Raw genomic sequence first — 23,550 nt, 5'->3', positions numbered from 1 at the left:
GAACCAGAGACTCAGGAGGCAGAATCAACAGAGTCACAAGTTCCCCTGGACAAGGAGCTGAGCTGGGCCAACATCAATGGTTTCTGTGAGCTATTCAACAAAGACTTTGAGGGGCCTCTACTTGCCACCTGCTTGATGTCCCACAAGATCTCATAGGAGTAGGAGGCCATCCAGGCCTTGACAGCCAGCAACAATCTGGCGAATTGAACAGGAGCAGGGGAGCAGACCTTGCCCTGAGGACATGGGAGCGTGTGCGCTGGTCCAGCCTTGATGACATAGGAGCAGGAGAATGGGCCCTGCCCTGAGGACAAGGGAGTAGGTGAGCCAGCCCTGCCCGGAGACATGGGAGCAGGAGAGCTGGCCCTGCCATGATGATATGGTATCGAGAGAGCGGGCCCTGCCCTGAAGACAAAGGAGTGGCTCTGATTCAGGGCTCTGAGTGAACCTCACCCCAACATCTACTCCATGTATGGCCTGCTAGAACACATGAAAGGGCCAGATCTGCAGATTCAAAGATTAAGAATCTCCTTGACACACAGAAACAATGGGATATCCGACAGCAGTCCCAGTGAGGATCTGGTAACAATAGTGTAGGCCTCCAACCAGACCCATGACTCAGCAATGAACATGTGAAAGTAAACATATGTGAACAAAAGGCTATATACTGCGTGATACACTACAGCTTCTGTGACAAGATTTTTTTGTTTGTCTGTTTCATTTTACTGGGGGGAGGCGAGGGATTTGGTGCATGACATATAAATCATAGACATTCAATAAAAGTTTTTTTAAAAACTGCATTTGAATTTATCACATCAAACCCATTGGCCAGGAAGCCTGTAGGTGACCCCTGAGCACAGGCAGCTGGTGACAGGAAAAACAGCATTTACTGACTCATGCATCCAGGAACAAGTAAAGACATAAGTAGTTAGACATACATTTTAAATTAGTGTATTAATCTCAATAGACATTTATAACCTTGAAATTTCATCATCATATAAAAACATTTTGAAAGCCAGGCATGGTAGTACACACCTTTATTCCCAACACTCAGGAGGCAGAGGCAAGGGGATCTCTTTGAGTTCAAGGCCAGCCCGATCTACAAAGAGAGTTCCTGGACAGCCAAGGCTACACAGAGAAACCCTGTCTCAAAAAACCAAAAAGAAGAAGAAGAAGAAAGAAAAGAAAAACCAAAAAACCAAAACAGAAACAAAAACCATTTTGAACCAGGATTGAGGGATTGTGTCATATATATATATATATATATAGTATGATGTAAAAGTATAACTTTGAATTTCTTTTTTTGTTGTTTTGTTTTGTTTTTCAAGACAGGGGTTCTCTGTGTATCCTTGGCTGTCTTGGACTCACACTGTAGACCAGGCTGACCTCAAACTCACAGTGATCCGTCTGCCTCTGCCTCCCGAGTGCTGGGATTAAAGGCGTGCGCCACCATGCGCAGCATAACTTTGAACTTCTATAAAAATCCATACCAATTTAAAACAAGACTTGTTTTTTAGTCTAAAAGGAAATAAAATGATGAGCAGAGAGTTCATTAGGACTCAGAGGCTTTATAAATGTTGTTCCATACCATGTGGTCATCTTAAGATGGTGACGACACATGGCAGGTATTTTAAAAATCTGTGTTGACTTAAGTGAGCTGCATTTAAGTTAGACAAATATACACATGGAGTTGAGCTTCTTGTTTTCTTTTGTTGGGTTTTTTTACTTTTTTTTGTTTGTTTTTTTGGTTTTTTGAGATAGGGTCTCTCTGTGTTAGCCTTGGCTGTCCTGGACTCACTTTGTAGACCAGGCTGGCCTCGAACTCACAGCAATCCGCCTGCCTCTGCCTCCTGAGTGCTGGGATTAAAGGCATGCACCACCATGCCCAGCACTTTTTGTTGGTTTTTTTTTTTTTGAGACAGGGTTTTGAAAAGATAGAAAAGTTGTTTTTCAACCCTGGCCACTCGGTACCTTCCGAGATGGCCTCAGGGCTGTTCTATACTCTCTGAGAAAAACCACACCCTCATACCTGTCCCCAGCACCTGACAGCACATGATGTCCCAAGCTGAGCTCTTGCCCCCTCAGGGATAAAATAACTAACCAATCATTTTAAAGGGCATTTTTAAGAACCAGTCATGGTCCAACAACTCTGCACAACCTCCAATTCTGCTCCTGTAAGAGTATAAAAGACCCAAGCTTTGCTTATTTGGGGTCTCCAGCTCAATAGAGCTTGGTAGACCCCGTCGCAAAGGATTAATAAACCATCCCCCTGCTATTTGCATCGGATTGGACTCTCATGTCTCACTGGGCTCTGGGAAGTAACACCTAGCCTCCCAGATCTTACATTTTCTCTGTGTAGCCTTGACTGCCCTGGACTCACTTTGTAGACCAGGCTGGCCTCGAACTCACAGCGATCCACCTGCCTCTGCCTCTCGAGAGCTGGGATTAAAGGCATGAGCCACCACGTCTGGTAGAGTTGAGCTTCTTAAGAGTTGGGAAGTAAAGTCTTAAAGATAAGAAACTTTGAGAGGGTATAGCCGACTTTAGGTATCTGGGAATCATGTGTAAGAATTGGGAAATTTGCCGGATGGTGGTGGCACACGCCTTTAATCCCAGCACCTGGGAAGCAGAGGCAGGTGGATTGCTGTGGGTTCGAGGCCAGCCTGGTCTACAAAGTGAGTCCAGGACAGCCAGTGATATTAGAGAAACCCTCTTTCAAAAAAAAATAAAATAAATAAAACAAAACAGAAAGGAAGGAAGGAAGGAAGGAAGGTGGGAAGAAAGAAAAAGACAGACAGACAGACAGACAGAAAGAAAGAAAGAAAGAAAGAAAGAAAGAAAGAAAGAAAATAGAGTTTAGAAAAAGTAAATCTGTTCGGGACAGGTGGGAAAAGGTATTCCAGTGTACAAGGACAATGGAACTGCCCCCCAAGTCACAACACCAATGTTATAATATTGATAAACATAGCGACCATGCAACAGATCTGGTGGGAAGGTATTTATTATATGGAGGCTGAGAGAGAGAGAGTTGCTTAAGAAAGCAAGCTGGGAAGACAGGGATGATGGTGCATGCCTGTAATCCCAGCGCTCAGGAGACAAAGGCAGATGGATCTCTGTGAGTTCGAGACCAGCCTGGTCTACAAAGGGAGTCCAGGACAGCCAAGGCTACTCAGAGAAACCCTGTCTTGAAAAACAACAACAATAACAACAAACTGGGTGGGGCTGGAGAGATGACAGTCACTTAGGGAAAGGGGACCTGAGTTGTAAGCCAAATAAACCCTTTCTTCCCCAAATTGCTTTTGTCCATGCTGTTTAACACAACAGAAAAACAAACTAGGACAGGAACCAGTCTAGGTGTCTGTCAACAGAGGGACGGATGAAGAAAATGTGCCATTCATGATAGAATGTTTTTTGTTTTTTTCAGAGCTGAGGACCAAACCCAGGGCCTTGCACTTGCTAGGCAAGCGCTCAACCACTGAGCTAAATCCTCAACCCAAAAGATTGTTTTTAAGCCATAACAAAGTTATGTTGCTTGCAGGAAAATGGATGCAAGTAGAGCTACTGAGCAAAGACAAATATTATGTTTTCTCTTATTTACGAGGAGGGAAAACCTCCAGTCCCAGCACTTGAGAAACAGGTAGAACGCTAAAGGTCAGCCTGGTGTAGATTTTTATATAGTGACATAAAATCATGTTTGTGTTGGTGAAAGTAAAGGCCTAGAAGACGGCTAATGAAAGTACTGGGGGGTAGAAGGAGAGAGTGGAACTGAAACTGCCTGAGAACAAAGGAGGTTCAAGGGGGGATTCAGGTTTAGACAAGGGAGCACGGAGGATGTGCTCAATCACAGTATATATTTATATAAAAAATAAAAGTACTGGGAGATTGCTCGGTTGGTAAAGTTCAGCCCTGAAAGTGTAAGTTTGAGCTGGGTGTGGTGGTGCACGCCTGTGATCCCATCACTCAGGGAGGCGGAGGCAGATCACTGTGAATACGAGGCCAGCCTGGTCTACAAAGAGTGTCCAGGACAGCCGAGGCTACACAGAGAAAGCTTGTCTCAAAACAAAACAAAAACATAAGAAAGTGTAAGTTTGATTGTTAGAACATGTCTGTCATCCAGCCTTGGGGAGGCAGAGACAGACAGGTGGATCCCCAAGGCTCCCTGGTTACCCAGCCCAACCTAAAGGCTGAGCTGCAGGCCAGTGAGGGACTCTGTGGCAAAACAAACAAACAAACAAACAAACAAACAAACCAAAAACAGCCACTGAGGAATGCTGACATGGGGCTTGTCCTCTGGTCTCTACACATGCATGTACACACACATGAACACACACTCAAAACTGAATAGTTATGATTGTAAATTGCTAACTTGATAAAAATATTTGATTGTATGCTTAAACAGTCAACTGTACAGATGCATTTGAGACAAGTGAGTCTCCTGTGTATAAGTCACATTCCTTAAAAAAGCAGTTTAAAGGCCGGGCATGGTGGCGCACGCCTTTAATCCCAGCACTTGGGAGGCAGAGGCAGGCGGATCTCTGTGAGTTCGAGGCCAGCCTAGTCTACAAAACCAGATTAGGACAGCCAAGGCTACACAGAGAAACCCTGTCTCGAAAAACCAAAAACCAAAACAAACAAACAAACAAAAAAGCAGTTTAAAAGCGGGGTGCTGGTGGCATACACCTTTAAGGTCCAGCACTCAGGGAGGCAGAGGCAGGTAGATCTCTGAGTTGAAGGCCACCCTGGTCTACAGAGCAAGATCCAGGACAACAAAATGTTTCTCCAGCTAGTGTCAAGCCTGCTGGCTTTAGAACTTAAGTGTCTTAGGAATCCTTCAGCTATGTTCACTCAGCCAGATGGCCTCCTCTCTCCCTCCTCTCTAGGACATAGTTCTCTATGATCTCAGGGTTTTAGGAATGTCAAACTGTCACTGGGTCTCTTCTTTTGGAGAAGTCTGGAATTTAAATCTGCTTACTCGGCCCCTCTGGGTGTAAACATGTTGGCTGTTGACCGAAGTAGAAAAAAATGTAATGGATATAGTGGAAAGTAGAGGATGGACAGTGGTGTCCTCCAAGTCTAGTGAGGTGCTAACCTGAAACAGTACTGCAAATCAAGCCCTGGCAAGGCCCGCACCCCTCCCACTCCCCCTTTGTGCTAAGACTGGCCTGTTGTCCAAGCTCACCATCCCCTGACAAACCTCCCAGCCCTGGTACAGGCTGTCCCCTTTCCTTGGCTACCTGGAAACTTCTCCTTTGTCATCTCCTTTGAAGGCTTCTTGGCACACTCACTGGCTTGGTATCCCCTTCCAGCCTTATCTCCCTGCACAGAGGGATTGTTTATGTGCCTGCTTCCCCCCACAGCCCTGTGGGGGCTCCCTGAACACAAAGCTTGTTCTATTTATTGCTTGTTCCCAAGGCCCTAGTACAAACCTCAACACATATCCTGCCTAGCCAACCAAAGCAATGACGGGACCCTCCCGCCACATCACACAGGGGCCAGGAAGACCCAAGCGGACACTCCTTTCCCTAGTCTATTCTTGGCTAAAAGGGTTTCTCTTATGTGATCCCAGAATGGCCAGAGAGCCACTCCCTTTAGTAACCTCAATAGGGCAGAAGCCTGCCCTCCGCTTGCTTTGAAAACTGCCTTAGTGTAATTGAAACCACAGAACAGGGTCCTGGAGCCACTGCAGCCAGCCCAGAGTAGGATCCTGCTGGAGCCTCCCTCCCACGCTGCCAGGACCTGGGCAGCAGAGTGAGGTGCTGGTCCCTCAGGACAAGACTGGATTGCATGACAACCTGAGGAGTAGGACTTTTTTTCATACACGCTGTTTTCTTCTCCTGGGCAACGTCTGTGAGGGTCCTTGTACAGAGGTCTCTCTTTCAGCTTTTTCCATAGGTTCTGGGAATTGAACTCAGGACCTCAGGGTTGTGCAAAAAAAAAAAAAAAGCACTTTTACCAGCTGGGTGTGGTGGCGCACGCCTTTTATCCCAGCACTCGGGAGGCAGAGGCAGGCAGATTGCTGTGGGTTCCAGGACAGCCTGGTTTACAAATCGAATCCAGGACCGCCAAGGCTACACAATGAAATCCTGTCTCAAAAAACCAACCAATCAACCAAACAAACAAAAAGGCACGTTTACCAGATGAGCCATCTCACCTGCCCTGTGTGTTGTTACAGGCCAAGCTGATTTACATAGTGACGTCCAGGACAGCAAGGGGCTGTGTAGAGAGATGAAACCCTCTATAAAGGGGGCGGGCTGGGCAGTTAATCACTTGCTGCTCCTCTAGAGGAACCACGTTCAAGTCCTACTACACACAAAACACTCACAGCCACCTGTAACTCCAGTTCCAGAGGATTTAATGCCCCCTTCTGGTCACCTGCTGAGACTACAGGTGTCACTTATATCTGCAATGTCTCACTGTGTAGCCCCAACCGCCAGCCTAGAACTCAGAGACCCGCCTGCCTTTTGACTCTTAGTGTTGGAATTAAAGGTGTGCCACCTCAAAATCTGAGGGTCCTCACCTGAATGTGTGTGTGCCATGTGCTGGGATTAAAGACATATACCACACCACCAAGCTCATAGTTTTAGTTGATCAATCTCACTGGGGTTTGGTGACTTCCCCCGCCCCTTTCCCCGAGACAGGGTTTCCCTGTGTAGCCCTGGTTTGTCCTGGACTCACTTTGTAGACTAGGCTGGCCTCGAACTCTGTGATTCGACTGCCTCTACCTCCCAAGTGCTGGGATTAAAGGCATGCACCACCATATTCGGCTTGGTCTTTGGTTTTGAAATTGCTACGGGGCAAAAAAACAAAACAACAAAAAAAGAGCCGGGTGTGGTGGCACAAGCCTTTAATCCTAGCACTCGGATGAGAGGGGCAGGCAGATCTCTGTGAGTTTGAGGCCAGCCTGGTCTACAAAGTGAGTCCAGTACAACCAGGGCTACACAAAGAGACCCTGTCTCAAAAAACAAAACAAAACAACAACAAAAAAGGGAAACTGCTATGGGGTATAGACTGGCCTCAAACTCCTCATCCTTCTGCCTCTACTTCTTGTGTGCTGGGTTCACAGGCATCAATTTCTGCCTGTGTGGTTTTTTGTTTTTGTTTTTTAAGATTTATTCATCATGCAGTGCTCTGCATGCATATATAACTGCAGGCCAGAAAAGGGCATCAGATCACATTACAGATGGTTGTGAACCACTGTGTGGTTGCTGGGAAACTGAACTCAGGACCTCTGGAAGAGCAGACAGCCATCTCTCCAGCCCCACCTCCGGTTTTAAAAACTCTGTATCAGAAAAATTGATCTTTAAAAAGATCTATTTACCCTGCCCTTAGGACACAGGAGCAGGTGAGCCAGCCCTGCCATGATGACATAGGAACAGGTGAGCCATCCCTGCCCTGAGGACACGGGAGCAGGAGAGCGGGCCCTGATCCAGGGCTCTGAGTGGACCTCACTCCAACATCTACCCCATGCATGACCTGCAGATTCAAAGATTTAACAATCTCTTTGACAAACGGTAACAACAGGATATCCGACAACAATCCCAGTGAGGTTCCAGTAACAACAGTGTAGGCCTCCAACCAGACCCGTGACTCGTAGCAATGAACATTTGAAAGTAAACATATGTGGACAAAAGGCTATACTGCGTGATACACTACAGCTTCTGTGACAAGATTTTTTGTTTGTTTTATTTTACTGGGGGCGGGGAGGAGAGGGATTTTGGTGCATGACGTGTAACTCATACATACAATAAAAGTAAAAAAAAAAATCTATTTATTTTATATGCGTTTGTACTGCAGAAGCCAGAAGAGGGCATCAGGTCCCCAGAACTGGAGGTGCAGGTGTTGGTGAGGCACCAAACCAGAGTGCTGGGAACCAAACTCAAATCCTTTTAGAAAAACATTAGCTATCGCTTCTGGCCCCAAATTGAGTATTTTGAAGCCAGTTTCTTTCCCAGGAGTATGGGGGGTCCTAGGTTTGGTTCTCCAGCATCTTAAGTCAGAATGTGGGGGTGCATAGTGAGGGAACATTAAAGCAGCCACAGGGCTTAGCATGAGCTCATGCTTTGCTTGGCTTCCCCAAGTACACCACTTCCATGTTTCCTCTGGGACGCCTGAAACTCAGCTTTCACACTATGAGACCATCAAACAAGAAGTCGGACACAGGGCTGGGCAGGGAGGGAGATGGGAGTGCAGTCTCTCATCATCCTTCTGCAGTCTTAATGATGTTGCTAAATTCCTCTGCTGAGGAAGATGCATACAATAGTTACCCCTACTCCTGATGTCCCAACAGCACGCCAAAGTACAGATTTCTCCCAGCCCCCCAGAGTGGGACAAGGCATTTATTAGGCATTCTCACAGAAGAATAGGTGAAGGTTACTGACAAGAGCAAGCACTGCAACAAGAAATGATGGCCTGCCCATGGCTGCATCCTCTAGCCCCAAGACTACAGTGCAATCAGGGCAGAATTGTGAGGCGGGTTAGACACTTAGTCCAGAGTCCTGGGGCCCTCCCCACCACCTGTGCCTGTAGGGGAGTAGTTCACAGCACCAGCTGTCATCTTTCACAAGTGGGTGAAACAAAACTTTCCAACATGGTAGCAGTTTGGCTAGGAAGGTACCCCCCTGTACAGCACAGGCAAAGACAGTGGGCAAACGCCTTAAGCTCAGGCCATTGTGAGAATACCAAGTGGGAGGGAGGATGGACTGGAGGTGGGAAGGTGTCAAAGAATTCAGGGAGGTTTACCCAGTGCTTAGCCTCCGTGGGCCTGGACCTGAAGGGTGAATCATGCAAATGGTGGAATGGGGGGGGGGGGGCACAGACAGCCGCAAGCGTCTGCTGTCAGGCTGGGCGTGGTGGCGCACACCTTTAATCCCAGCACTCGGGAGGCAGAGGCAGGAGGATCTCTGAGTTCAAGGCCAGCATGGTCTACAAAGTGAGACCAAGACAGTCAAGGCCACACAGAGGAACCCCCGCCCGCAAATAATGGTTGTGAGGAAGCACAGCTGTGAAAGCAAGGAGAGAGTACTCTAAAGCAGAACAGGGCTGCAGGAGCTTCTACTTGGTGAGTTGGTCAACTGGCTGAATGCTGCCAACCCACTGTTCACTTTCTGCACTTTATGAAGCAACTGCTTCTGCAGGCATGCTTTATTTTCCTCAGATGGCACGTCCCTCTGTCATCCAGGCTCCTCCTCATTCAGCCTCCTGGTACCTGGACCTATAGACCATGCCCCACTCTGGCTTTGCTTGAGAGTATCACTACACTGTGTAGCCCAGGCTGACCCGGGACTTAGAATCCTCCTGCTTGGGCTTTTCTAGTGCTACAGAGCTGTTGGGGTTTCAGGTGTGCATATACTTGACTCTGTTTTTTGCTTGACAGACCAGAATCCTGGGATTAAAAGTACCCTCTACACCAAGCGACACCTCTAGTCAAGCCCCCTTTTAAACTTCTCACTCTTGTTGCTCTGCTGACCCCAAACCAGTGCCTCCTGTGTCAGTCTCCCAAGAGATGGGATCACAGGTGTGAGCTGAAAGGCCCAGCTGCTACTGCTTTTCTCTAAATAAGGTCTCCTGTATGACTCCTACCCTCTTGCCTTCACCTCTCCAAGCGCAGGCAGTGCACACTACCACCACCACCACCCATTTTAAAAAAGGCTGGAGAGGCAAGCTAGTGCATGCCTTTAATCCCAGCACTCAGGAGGCAGATGCATCTCTGAGTTTGAGGCTATCTTAATCCAGAGAGGCTGCCATCCAAAGCCACACAGTGATATCCTGCTCCCTTACCCCTCCCCCAAATAACTGAACGTAGTAGTCGTGCCTTTAATCCCAGCATTTTGGAGGTAGAACTCCTGAGTTGGAGACCATCGTGGTCACAAGTTCCTGGTCAGCCAGGGTTATATAATAAGACTTTCAAACAAACAAACAAAAAAATACTAATATGGGGTTGAGGGTGAGGGTAGACTGGTTAAAATCCGAACTTTTTTTTTTCTTTTTTGTTTTTTTTGAGACAGGATTTCTGTGTAGCCTGGTTGTCCTGGACTCGCTCTGTAGACCAGGCTGGCCCTGAACTCACAGCAATCCGCCTGCCTCCCGAATGCTGGGATTAAAGGTGTGCGCCACCACGCAGCTGATACCAACTCTTAGTAGCTTATATTGTGTACTGCCATTTTTTGTCACCTCCCAACATCCTTCCTCGAAGCTACAGGAAGCCAGCATGGCCATCAGAGGCTGACCAGCTGGGGTATCTGCTTCACTAGTCCAGCAGCAGGTGGCAAACTTGTCCTTCAAGCTATTTTAACTGGGCGGTAGCTTCCTTAGGAGGCCACAAGTGGGTGGAGCTAGTAGCCTAATTCCGGCAGGGAGCCTAGCAAGGGCCCCTGGCATTTCCGTCTCCAGCTAAGCTAACTTGTATAGCTGTCACAACTTTCCAAATGCTTAAAGCCACCTCTACTGTACCAGCACTCCTCCGAGAGCTAGGATTATTCAAGAGCAATTTGTGATCAGGTTATTAACAGGAAAAGGGTTCGATTTGCACGTGATCTGGCTTCTGGGTAGAGAAAACATTCCAAGACCTTTATAGGACAGAGGCCCTGAGGGAGGGTAGGACCCAGGTGCCCACAACGTGGAGGGCTTATGTCATTACTCCGCCTATGCGTCCGCAACTAACCCAAGAGCCCCCAGAAGATTCCAAACCAGTTTCATGTATCCTAAATGGTCCGAGTAGACCCTCGGGCCCTGGGAGTTATGTCCGGCAGGGAAATTGAGGCAGGGGCGTGCGTATAGATTCATTCCTTCCCACCTACACGCCAAGAACAGTAAATTGTTCCCCCTCCCCGACCCATCGGGACCACACGGGACAACAGGGAAGGAGGGGAAAATGGGGAGGGGGGCCGAAAGCAATCAAGGGCTGGGGAGCCAGCCAACATTGCCACACTCAAGATGGCGGCGGCGCCGTGGCGAGGTCCCTCAGAGGCGGTACCAACGCATGCGCAGCGCGGAGTCCCGGCTCGGGACACAAGATGGCGGCAGCGGCGCTGGGGAGGGCGAGGCGGAGGCGGCAAAACGGGCGGTCGAGCAGAACGTGTGGCCGCATCCCCTCGAGTCCGCTTCAGGCAGGTAAGAACCCCAGGAAGCCATGGTCCCGCCGCGAGCCGCGCCAGGGTCCCGGAGTCCGAAGCAGAACGGTGGAGGCCCCTCCGGCGCTTCCCGCTCGGGGCTGCCGCTCGCCCGGTCTCCTTCGTCGCCGCCATCTTAGACCCGCGGGTGGGCAGCAGGGCCGCTGGCTGGGGTGAGTGCAGTGGGCCCGGAGAGCACGGGCGGAGCGGCCTCTAGGGTCCCTCCGCTGCTGCCGCTGCCTCCGTCGCCACCGCCTTTGTGTCGGGCTCCGACTCTGAGTCGCCTCAGCCCGGGGGCGGGAGCGCGCGGCAGGGCGGGGGGCGGAGCCCGGGAGATAGGCCTGCGCGCGCGCACGCCGAACATCCCGCCCCGCTGTGTTTGGGGGTGGGGTGCGCGGGAGCGCGCTGGGGGGGGGGGAGTAGGTCCCGTGTGCGCGCCTGCGCACTTCGCATGCCCCCCTCCCCCCGTGGCTCCGCCTGCCAGAGCCGGAGCTTTACGATTGGTACACTGGGAAGTGCTCCCGCCCGAAGTTCCTCCAATCCCGGAATCGGATGCTTTTTCTTGCACGGGTTCCGCTCGTTACGCAGATACAGTTGTTTGTCCCTAGACTACGCTGCGCTTCTCCGACTTTGGTATGCCTGGGGGGTCCGGAAGGCACAGGCTGAGTGAAAACCTTAACATACTGGGAGCAGCAGCGAGAGCGCACCGTGTGCCGGGGTCAAGTGGGTCTGTCTTAGAAATCGGGATGGAATTTGGGTCTGGCCAACTTCAGAGCTGGTGTTTTGGACAGAGACCTGCTGCACGCACCGTCTAAAGGAATTTATCTCGTTTTATTTTTAAGAGACAGGGTCTCTTTGTCTGGCCCTGGCTATCCTGTAGCTTACTATGTAGACCAGTCTGGCTTCGAACTCACAGAAATCCGTCTGTCTCTAGAGTACTGGGATTAAAGGCTTTTGCCATCATACTTGGCTCGTTTAATATTTAAATTATTATTTGTGTGTGTATGTATGTGGCGCTGGGGCTATAACATATGCCGGGCAGTCACAGCATTACGTGTCTTCACCACCAGCCCTTAAAGTCTAAGTTGATAACATTTTCAAGCCGTGTAAAGTGAAAACAATTAGTCATCTTGCCTCCCACTCCCACCTGGCTGCGTTTAGAAATTCCAAGGTCGTGTCCAGGGTGATGGCACAGACCTGAAATTCTAGCACTTACAGATGGAGGCAGGATGGGATGACCAAGGGCAGAAACCTTCACACTTGGAGATAATTGGCAGGATGATTGCAAGTTTAAGGCTAGTCCCAGCTATGGGAGAGCCTGTCCTAAAGTGACACTTCTGTAGCTCCCCTTCCTGTTTCTGACTCCTAACAGGTGTAATGGGGTACAGCAATCTGCCCCACACGAATCTGGTGACAGCTGGTTTGGGATTGCTGCAGTGTCCCATTTGGGTGGCACTGGGCCAGGTTGCTTCTGCCTTCTCTAACAAATGCATCTATGAGGTGCATCCTTCACGTTTTCTGGGATACACAGTTTTCAATAAAGGTGAATGAGATGTGCTATACGTGTTTGCATGTTTTAATTTTTAAAAGACATTATTTGAAGAATTATGTCTTTTAGTAGTTGGGGGTGGCTTGAGATAGTACCTCAAATCTTCCATATGTGTGCTGTTCCCTTTGGTCTATAGACACTTTGGTTGGCACAGCTGGCTGTGCAATGTATGGGGGCTCTAGAGTGCAAAATGAAGACATGATTCCCATTGGCATGTGTCTGTATCCCACCTAACGGGAACGCTGAAACGGAAGGATCTTTGGACCCCAGTGGTTGAAGACTAAGCTAGGCAACACAGGTAGATCCAATTCAAAAAAAGCTGATGATGGTGGCTTCTTATCTGTAATCCTAACACTTGGGAGGTCAAAGAAGACAGATTGGGAGGTCATGGCCATACTCAACTGCAAAGTGAGTTTGAGGCCAAACCTAGACTATTTGAGTCCCTATCTCAACCCAACAACCAAAAAAAGAAAAAAATGTCAGTAGGGTATGGTGGTGCACGCCTTTAATCCCAGCACTCAAGAGGCAGAGATGGACCTCTGTAAGTTCGAGGCCAGCCTGGTCTACAAAGAGAGTCCAGGACAGGTAAAGCTGCAAAGAGAAACTCAGTCTTGAGAAGAAAAAGGGGCGGGGGGGGGGGGAGTGAGAGTGTTTGTGTGAGTGTGAGTCAATCCAGGACCACAGGTGGGATTGCTTATTGGAGCGCTTACTTATCCTCCTCAGATCTGACTTTGATCTCCAATAAAGCAGTTTTGTTTTTTCTTCTTCAAGTCCCTGTAGTACAGGCTGTAATCTCAGCTAATCCCAGAGACCAAAGCAAGAGGATCCTATATTCAAGGCCTTCTTGAACTACAGATTAAGTTCAACAATATTCTTGTCCATTTTTTGAGACCCTGTCTCAAAAGCTAGAGAGGTCTGGCTCAGTGGTGGAGCGCTTATCTAACATGAGCAAGGACCTAGCTCCCTAGTCCCTCATGTAGGTATTTGTTGACCTATACATAGTGGTCTCAATCAAGGGCACTTGCCTGCCATGTACTAGGCTCTGGGTCCCTAGCACTACAAAAGCAGCCAACCAACTTCAAGGTGATAGGGAAGCATTAAGCCAAGCTCAGAGCTCTGTTGACGAACCAAGGTCAGGACCCAGGAAAGCAAAATTTGTTGGTTGAAAGCTTGAGAAGTACATAAAGCCAGAGATGGTGGGGAACATCTTTAATCCCAGAACTCTGGAGAAAGAGGCAGGTGGATCTCTGAGTTTGAGGCCAATCTGGTCTACAGAGTGACTTCCAGGACAGCCAGGCTACCCAGAGAAAGCTTGTTTCAAAACATCAAACCAAAACCAACCAACCAACCAAAGGGTCTGTTTCAGCATGTTTATTTAGACAGGATCTTGAACTTTGGCTCCTTGAGCCTCTAACCCTCCCAGTGTGTCCTTGTCCTTCTGCTGTTGTCCTTGCCAGGCAAAGTTTCATAGGCCAATGACTCTTTTCTTATATTTGCTCTCCAGCTGCTGATGCACGGAGTCCCCTGGGTCCCTGTCAACTACACTGCTGACCAGCCCACCCATCTGTGCTGCGCCTTCCTGTGGGCCTCCCCCCTCTTCTGTGGGACCCCGTGACGTGGGTCCAGTCCAGTCAGAGAAGAAAACCCTCTCATGCTAGTGTTGCAGACCCCAGAGGGTGAGAGAAAAGGGAACCTTATTCAGCCTTGAAACCCATGGGCTCAGCCCCTCAAGAAGTCATTCCAAATCTTTCTGTAATCAAGGCCCTCCCTCGTGTTACATGTGTCCTGCTGCCCTGTGATTTTTATCTATCTGCCAAACTGTGTAGATAAAGTAACTATTGACTTTTCCCTTTCCAAATTATCAGATGTCTCTTGAGTGTACAATAAAATAAATGTTCAATGATTCCTATGATGTTGTCAACAACCAGTCAGGGCTCCTGATCAGCTTGCAAAGAAAAATCTGTGAATCATCAGCCTTTGTGGTCTTACTGTGGGCAAGGGTTTCTTGTGGGATTTGTAACATACTAAAAACAATACACGCATCATCAGTCTGATCCCAGGCGGCCCCTTAGTGGTACCAGATCCAGACTGGGACACTTGTGGCCTCTCAGGCCTCTGCCGAGCGTGCTTCGGGAGTATGGGGGAATACAAATCTGAAGAAGCTGGCTTCCTGCTGGTGTGTTTACGTGGGACTTCCGAGGGACTGAATCAGACAGTGCTCCTCTCTTACACCGGTTCTTTTAGCAACAAATTGCAACCAGCTAAGAGTCCACACTTCCTCCCCAGCTGTACTACTAGCTAGTAGAAGCAGTAAGTTTTCCCAAGAGAAGGCACTGCACCTTGTAGGAACAGCTTCTCAGGGGCTGACCCTGTTCTTGTAATTTGTAAACATCTGCAGGATTAGAGCTCTTGGGTCCAGGGGCCATTCTTAGCTCTGGAGAGCAATGCACTGGACCCAGTCTAATGAGGCAGTCCCACTATCTTGTTTAGGCATCTAAGCGCTACAATGTATTTTTTCTTGGTACTGGAAGAGCTTTGCCTTGCCCCATCAAACCTGGGCAGGAGGGCCATAAAGGAAGGTTCCTGGAGGCTGTGCGCCCATGGGCAAGCTAGGCTAATTAGGAGGAAACAGCCTGTGGGCACCTTACAGTTGAAGGGACAGCAACTTTAATCTCTAGTGTTCCTCTGGCACCAGAGCCCTAGCTTGTAATTGGTGGGTGGAATGGAGCTGACACTCTTGGTCCTGTGTGGCAGGTCCCGTGTGGGTGCTGAGATGGCCAATGAGAATCACGGCAGCCCCCGGGAGGAAGCATCCCTTCTAAGCCACTCTCCAGGCACCTCTAATCAGAGCCAGCCCTGTTCTCCAAAGCCAGTTCGCCTGGTACAGGATCTCCCAGGTACTGGAGGGAGTGGTGTGGGTTGGCAAGATAGCAGGGGGTGCTACGCACAGCCCTGACTCTGGGTTGTACTCTTGTTTGCAGAGGAGCTGGTACATGCAGGCTGGGAGAAGTGCTGGAGCCGGAGGGAGAGTCGTCCCTACTACTTCAACCGATTCACCAACCAGTCCCTGTGGGAGATGCCCGTGCTGGGCCAGCACGATGTACTTGTGAGTGCCAGCTTGGGGCAAGGGTCTCAGAGCAGGCCTCTAGCCTTCCACAAACGCTGTCCTGAACAGCTAGGTGTCTAGCCCTGTGCTGATATCTGCAGGTAAAATGTCAAGCAAGATAGTCCCTGACCTCACAGAACCTTCAGTCAGGAGAGACTGACAAGTGAGCAGATGGCTAGTTTAGCATACTAAGCATGCACTGTGTGAAGGAGATGGCCACCAGCAAGACAGACATGCTCCTTGTCTTGGTCTCATGTTTGTTCTGTGGCAGACAGATTCCAGGTGTGGGCTTACTTAATGCTACTGAAGCTAGGCATGGTGGAGGCAGGTGGATCTCTGTGAGTTTAAGGCCAGCCTGGTCTACAAAGCAAGTCCAAGACAGCTAGGGCTACACAGAGAAACCCTGTCTCAAGCCCCCTCCCACTCCCCCATCCCCCCAAAAAAGTGCTGTTGAAATCCTCTGGAGATCCTGGTCTGGGGAAGAAGCAAGAGTTTCCCTGAGAATCCAGGTTTAGAGTGAGGCTAAGTAGGAAAGGAAGAGTGTTCTAGGTTTCTTACCTTACCACAGTTGTCAGGTAGGAACCTCTGCTCTTGGATCCCTTCCTCACCTGGAACACTCCCTCCCTCCCTAGTTAAGCAGGGGCCTCTTTATTCTGCCAGTGAAGACACTGAGGTTCAAAAGGAGGTAACTGGCCCAAGGCCATACGGCTGCTTGTAGGCAGAGGGGCATTTGCAGCAACTCTTGGTGTTACTAAGAGGTCTATGCAGAGCCTTGCTCTTCTGAAAATAACATTCTCCTGATTGCTGACTTCTGTTTTGTTAAGGCACTGACCTAACACTAGACATCATGGCACTGACTTGTGTCATAATGTCATGGTGAGGTAGGGCTAACAAGGCCTTCCTGAAGGTGAGGGAACCAGGAAGCAGATAGCTCACCCCTGGCCACAGTGGCAGGTAGCAGGCACCAGTGGAGCCCAGGGTTCTCCATCTGCATCCCAAGCCTCTGGCTTTCTTGAAGAGCCAGAGCTGGGTGGGAAGGCCAGAGGCTGAAGAGCTGGGGCTCCTAAGCCACTGGCCCTGTTTGCATTTCTGCCGTTTTCCCTCCTCTAGTCGGACCCTTTGGGGCTGAATGCAACCCCACTGCCCCAAGACTCAAGTTTGGTGGAGACTCCCCCAGTGGAGACCAAATCCAGAAAGCGGCAGCTCTCAGAAGAGCAGCCAAGTGGCAACGGTGTGAAGAAGCCCAAGGTTAGTGTCTGGGGTCCCAGGACACGGCTGCCAGTGGTTACCCTGGGCATGTGGCCAGCTGCGCCCTATAAGGGCTGGGTCAGGAGGGACTCCCAGGTGCAGCTGGACATGACCTGGGCCTGGCTGCTGACTTGATGTCTTGTGGTTTCTTTCCCTTCAGATTGAAATACCTGTGACACCCACAAGCCAGTCGGTGCCCAGTTCCCCCAGCATCCCAGGAACCCCAACACTAAAGATTTGGGGTGCATCCACTGAAGATAAACAGGCAGCTCTCCTCCGACCCACTGAGTGAGTCCCTGCTGATTGCCTTGGATCCCTCCATTGTTGATGGGCAGCCTACCCAGGACTGTGTAGTGGTGGTGGGCAGGCCATCTTCACAACTGCTGTCTGTGCCCCTAGGGTGTACTGGGACCTGGACATTCAGACCAATGCTGTCATCAAGCACAGGGGTCCTTCAGAGGTCCTGCCCCCACACCCTGAGGTGGAGCTGCTCCGCTCTCAGCTCATCCTGAAGCTCCGCCAGCACTACCGGGAGCTGTGCCAACAGCGGGAGGGTGAGGGCCCTGCAGCCTCTCCTTGGCTCTACCGCTTGGGCTCGTGTGGGAAGGGGGCCTGGTGGGTCTCAGTGCGTGCTGGGGGAAAGTAGACCTGTCGGAGCCCAGCTTGAAGTGCTGAGTGTATTGCTCGGCTCATCTGCAGTTTGCACACCTGTGAGCTGAGGACCCAGAGTCTTAGAGAAAGCATGCTTGGAGCCCACACCACCCAGCTCTGGGGAGGTTCAGGCAGGATTGTGAATTCTAAGCTAGTCTGGGATGCATCACCAGGCCCAGTCTTAAAATATAAAGCACTTGCTGGCCATGGTGGTGCAGGCTTTTAATTCCAGCACTTGGGAGGCAGAGGCAGGCAGATCTCTGTGAGTTCGAGGCCAGCCTGGTCAGAGTGAGTTCCAGGACAGCCAAGGCTACACAGAGAAACCCTGTCTCGAAAAACCAAATAAATAAAACAAAAAGCAGTCCTGATTCTCAGGATATAGTTTGGGAAATGAAGTCTAGGGCTGTGGGTTTTCGTGTCTCAGTGGACCCCTAGCAGTTCCTTGTCCCATAGGCATTGAGCCACCCCGGGAATCTTTCAACCGCTGGATGCTAGAGCGCAAAGTGGTGGACAAAGGATCTGATCCCCTGTTGCCAAGCAACTGTGAACCAGTTGTGTCACCATCCATGTTTCGTGAAATTATGAATGACATTCCCATCAGGTATGCCATAGCTCGGCTGCTTGGTCACTGTGCCAAGTCTCTTGTAGTAGGGCTCTAATTCTTGCCTATTTTCTAATGCAGGTTATCCCGCATCAAGTTCCGAGAGGAAGCCAAACGCCTGCTCTTTAAATACGCAGAGGCTGCCAGGCGGCTGATTGAGTCCAGGTTTGGCTTTCTCTACCCCACACAATCAAAATGGGGTGGGAGAGGGGTGCATCTGGCTAATGCTCATTTGTCTATGTTGCCAAAGAGGGATGGGAGGTAAGTTTAGAGGCTAGTGCCTGAGATGGTAGAGAAGTGGGAGGAAGGGGCAGACAGCCTCCAGCTGGGCCGTACACAGAACACAGCTTTCTTCTGCCATCAACCTGCAGGAGTGCATCCCCTGACAGCAGAAAAGTGGTCAAGTGGAACGTGGAGGATACCTTCAGCTGGCTTCGGAAGGACCACTCAGCCTCCAAGGAGGACTACATGGTGAGAGGGCCCCAGGGAGAGGTCAGTTGATAGGCCCTGCTTGTCAGGCTGGCTTCAGAATGGCCACAGAATAGTGTGGCCGACCCTGATGCCCATCAATTCCCAGAATCACAACTACTGAGATGCTCAGGCCCATGGCTTTCTCTCAAAGAACAATTCCATTAGCATTCTTTCTGTAATCTTAAGCTCAGATACATAAAACCTGGTAAGCATTTGACATGTCACCTCAGTAGATCTTTGAGAACACATCTGCCTTTTCTTGTGTGTGTCCATATTACAAATAAAAGCTACCTTTAAAGCCAGGTGTGGTGATGCACACCTTTAATCCCAGCATTGGGGAGGCAGAGGGAGGCAGATCATTGTGAGTTCGAGGCCAGCCTGGTCCATTACACAGAGAAACCCTGTCTCAAAAAACCAAAACAGCAATAAGAACAAAAGCTACCTTCAGAGGCTGGAGAGATGGCTCAGCAGTTAAGAGCACTAACTGTTCTTCCAATGGATTGGGGTTCACTTCCAGCACTTACTGGTGCTTACAACTGTAACTGCCATTACAAGGGATCTGATGCTCTCCGCTTCTGTGTGGTCACCAAACATGTTTGTGTTATACAAACATAAATGACAGTAAAACATTCATATATGCACACAAACAAAATAAATATTAAAAAACAGCCAGCCACTATCAGATTCCTTCCCTGCTCTTAGTATATCCACAGCCATCCTGTTCTCTGGCCCGTGCCTATCACTCAACCATCTCCATCAGCACCTGCAGTGGGCTTTCTTTTCAGGACTGTTTCTCACACATTACATCAGTAAGTGTAGCCGACACTTGGTGTCAAAGACAGGTACACTCACTATCCAGAGTTAACAGGTTCTCATGCTGCAGTTTCATGGGTATATTTCTCTTTAGAAGTACTTAAAGCACAGCCTTTAACTCTGCACAAGTTCCCAAAGCTGTAGCAGCCCTCCCTCCCAATAGACAGCTAATGCTATGAGGCGAGGCCTGCCTGGCTTGCCTCTTTCTCTACCAGTTATCTTGGGTTCTGCCAATATAACTGCAACAAAAAGTGCAGCCATTAATTGGATGCTTACATGACAGGTGCTTGGTGGGTCAAGGGGAGTGACACTGACTATTCACAATGGCCTATGTGCTAGTTTGAATTGCCTTGTTAGAAGCAAGAGTCAGAGAAGCCAAGGGATCTGTCCAAGCAACATGCCTAGTAAACAGTGGAGCCACTTTCAAAATTGGGACATCTGGGATCCAATAGCCCCACAAGAGTTCCACCTGCCAGCCCCACAGAGGCCCTTTTGCCACCAATGTCTGACCAGGGCTTTTCTCCAGGACCGCCTGGAGCACCTGCGGAGGCAGTGTGGGCCCCATGTCTCTGCTGCAGCCAAGGACTCTGTGGAAGGCATCTGCAGCAAGATCTACCACATCTCCCTGGAGTATGTCAAACGGATCAGAGAGAAGCACCTTGCCATCCTCAAGGAAAACAACATCCCAGGTAGGGCAAGATGGGAGCCAGCTGGCATCTAGTCTGTGCCCTACACCCTGGTTGAAAGAACACATGAGGTAGTACCTCAAGGCCCAGTGACTGCACTGATTTGGGGGACCCTGTTTTTTGAAGTAGCATTGGGTAGAACCTGCTATATCCTCTGGCTCTGGGTTGTTAATGCTCCCCTGGGAAATGAAGCGATGAGAATGGAAGAACCAGAAGCTGATGAAAGATGGGCCAGTTAAGTAGACCTGGAGTATTCCCTCAACCTTTGCTTTCCCCAGACCCAAGTGCACTGAGAACCTGTCATGGCAGCATGAGTGTTCTTAGCAAACAAACTGCACAGGCCTAGAGATCCGTACATAAACTAACTTAACTATGCAGGCAGAGCCGCCATCTTCATACTTCTGATTTGTCTGGCAGGCCTAAGGCACTGCAAAAGAAGACTGCATCAGAGCTAAGCACGCTGATTCAAGCTACCGGCTAATGTCAGTTGACTGGTAGCATTTTTTAATGGCCTTGTTCCTTTTGTTATGGAAACTGTTTCAGTTTCCTGCTCCCTGTAAGCACTGGCACAATGGGTAGGAAAGGCTGTCCAGAGCTGGACAGCTCCTCACTGCCCTCCTTGCCCACAGAGGAGATGGAGGCCTCAGAGTTGGAGCCCCGTCTGGTGTACTGCTACCCCGTGCGCCTGGCCGTGTCTGCACCCCCTATGCCTACTGTGGAAATGCACATGGAGAATAGTGTGGTCTGTATCCGGTATAAGGGAGAGATGGTCAAGGTCAGCCGCAGCTACTTCAGCAAACTGGTAAGAGCTAGGGAGGCCCTTGCTGATGGCCCAAGTGGAGGCTTGGGATCTTCCTTGACTAGCAGCAAGCCAATGATGAGGTCAGGAGATCACTGCTGGATCCCTCTCTGTCTACAGTGGCTCCTTTACCGCTACAGCTGTGTAGATGACTCTGCCTTTGAGAAGTTCCTGCCCCGAGTCTGGTGTCTTCTCCGTCGATATCAGGTACAACTCGGGTCAGGAAGGGCTCCCTTGGGAGGGAGCAAGGAGACAGCCTCACATTGACTAAGGCTCATCTGCAGATGATGTTTGGCGTTGGCCTCTATGAGGGGACTGGCCTGCAGGGGTCACTGCCTGTGCACGTCTTTGAAGCCCTCCACCGACTCTTTGGCGTCAGCTTCGAGTGCTTCGCCTCACCCCTCAATTGCTACTTCCGCCAGTACTGTTCTGCCTTCCCTGACACAGATGGCTACTTTGGCTCCCGAGGGTGAGATCCAGGGGTTGCTGGGCCCTTCTACCGATATAGATGTCCTCTAGGGCACAGGTTCCACTTGAGCCAGTTGCTTCTTAATGCTTAGGGCTTGGGGTAGGGCAATCTGGGAGGTTGCTCTCACACCTTTACTATTTACCCACCGCGTGACCTCTGGACATGCTACATAAGCTCTGGGAGCCTCCAGTTTTCTGGCAGCATGGAGGCACAGAATAGACACTGTCTAAGCTGACCTGTGGACTTCCTCATGAATTGGCCTAGGTTTGAAATAGGAATCCCTGGCTCCAGGCACTGAGGGGTAAGGAGAGTAAGGCAGACCTCAAAAGTGGCAGGGTAAGGAGCACAGACACCAGACAGGCTGTGTCCAGGAGGAGGAAAGTACTCAGAGGAAGAAGAGAGCCCCAGCCCCTTGCTGTGGTCAGCAGCTGGAGAAACTTTGGGTGTGGCTTCTGCTGTGGTGGTTCTGGAGTCTAGATCCTAAACTTGGTGGACACAGGCACACCCACCTGGCTTCTACCTAGCCTCTGTGTTCAGGTTACACACACAGGGGACAAGGTCTTTTCCTGCCTGCCTGTGGTCATCTGTTCATTGTGGCTGCCTAGAGGTGGGGACAGTATCCGTGTCAGTGTGAGGGACTGGGTGCTGGTGGGGCTACGATGCTCACCTTTCTGTAGGCCCTGCCTGGACTTCGCCCCGCTGAGTGGTTCCTTTGAGGCCAACCCTCCGTTCTGCGAGGAGCTCATGGATGCTATGGTCTCTCACTTCGAGGTGGGTATGCGGCCAACTGATGGGGCAGGCAAAATTGCAAGCCTCCTGGGGGGGCAGTACCTCATGTCCACCCCATACTTTCCCTCCCACAGAAACTACTGGAGAGTTCAACAGAGCCCCTGTCCTTCATTGTGTTTATCCCCGAGTGGCGGGAGCCCCCGACACCAGCGCTCACCCGAATGGAGCAGAGCCGCTTCAAACGCCACCAGCTGGTCTTGCCTGCCTTTGAGCACGAGTACCGCAGTGGCTCCCAGCACATCTGCAAGAAGTAGGTGCCCGGGCAGCAGGGGAAGGAAGCCAGGTGGTCCAGCTGGCAGGCTGGGTAAACAGGCTGGCCCGTTCCCTTCCCTGAGCAGCTGCCTTTGCCCACAGGGAGGAAATGCACTACAAGGCCGTCCACAACACGGCCGTGCTCTTCTTGCAGAACGACCCGGGCTTCGCCAAGTGGGGTCCAACACCGGAGCGGCTGCAGGAGCTCACCACTGCCTACAAGCAGTCGGGCCGCAGCCACAGCTCCAGCTCTTCCTCCTCCTCCTCGTCAGAGGCCAAGGACCGGGACTCAGGCCGGGAGCAAGGTCCTAGTCGAGAGCCTCAACCCACTTAACATATCCTGCGGGGAGGAGGAGCCCCAGGGGTGCTGTTACGGACTGCTGGGACTCAGTCCTCAAGGCTGAGCAGGCCCTAGGCACCCCCACCCTGGGGTGGCAGCAGGACTTGAGCTGCCAGAAACATAGGAATATGATGGCTCTGCCAGGGCTCCCCCTTCCTGCTCCCACATCTTCAGACTCAACAGGTCCCTTGTAAATAGTCCTATGCCTTCCCAGCCCCACACTGACCCTGTTGCTGCCTTGTTTCATTTGTAAAAGTTAATACAGAAACTTCCCAAGAGTGTCTGGGGGTCTTGGGGTGGCTGGCTCTCTGACCACTCCCTACCAAATCCAGGTGCCCCCTATCAAGATCCCTAGGCCTTCACACCCACCCCTGGATCCTTGCAAGACAATTCATAGAGGCTGCTACCTGAGCTCAGCAGGTGGGGCCGGCGAGAGCACTACTGCCGTGCCTGCCTACATATACCTCCAGTTCCTGCCTAAACCAGACCTTAGGCTGCTCAATGTTTTATGTCTAGCTCAGGAGGTTTAGCCTCAATGTACAGTACCTACCCTCTGAAGCCCTAGAGACAGGGAGCCCATGAAGAGGCTCTCTAGCTCAGCCCTCTCCTGAGATGAGGCTGGTTTGGCTTGTATTGGGGCCACTGTTCATAAGAGGCAAGGTCAGCTGACT

General features: G+C 50.4%; 1 protein-coding gene across 1 annotated transcript; it reads left to right on the top strand.

Annotated features, from left to right (window-relative positions):
• Nucleotides 1-15,361: 15,361 nt before the first annotated feature.
• Nucleotides 15,362-23,160, top strand: PCIF1 (phosphorylated CTD interacting factor 1). Its single transcript, XM_084777940.1, has 15 exons — nt 15,362-15,551; nt 15,636-15,760; nt 16,871-17,008; nt 17,169-17,296; nt 17,408-17,562; nt 18,113-18,260; nt 18,342-18,425; nt 18,632-18,731; nt 20,071-20,233; nt 20,860-21,032; nt 21,150-21,236; nt 21,314-21,498; nt 22,176-22,269; nt 22,362-22,537; nt 22,642-23,160. Exons 1-15 carry the CDS (start codon nt 15,377-15,379, stop codon nt 22,871-22,873), a joined length of 2,163 nt encoding a protein of 720 aa, XP_084634066.1. The 5' UTR covers nt 15,362-15,376; the 3' UTR covers nt 22,874-23,160.
• The last annotated feature ends 390 nt before the right edge of the window (nt 23,161-23,550 follow it).

The sequence above is a fragment of the Acomys minous genome (assembly GCF_964271855.1).
Source record: "Acomys minous genome assembly, chromosome: 3".
NCBI lineage: Eukaryota > Metazoa > Chordata > Mammalia > Rodentia > Muridae > Acomys > Acomys minous.
This window is presented reverse-complemented; position numbering and strand designations above follow the sequence as displayed.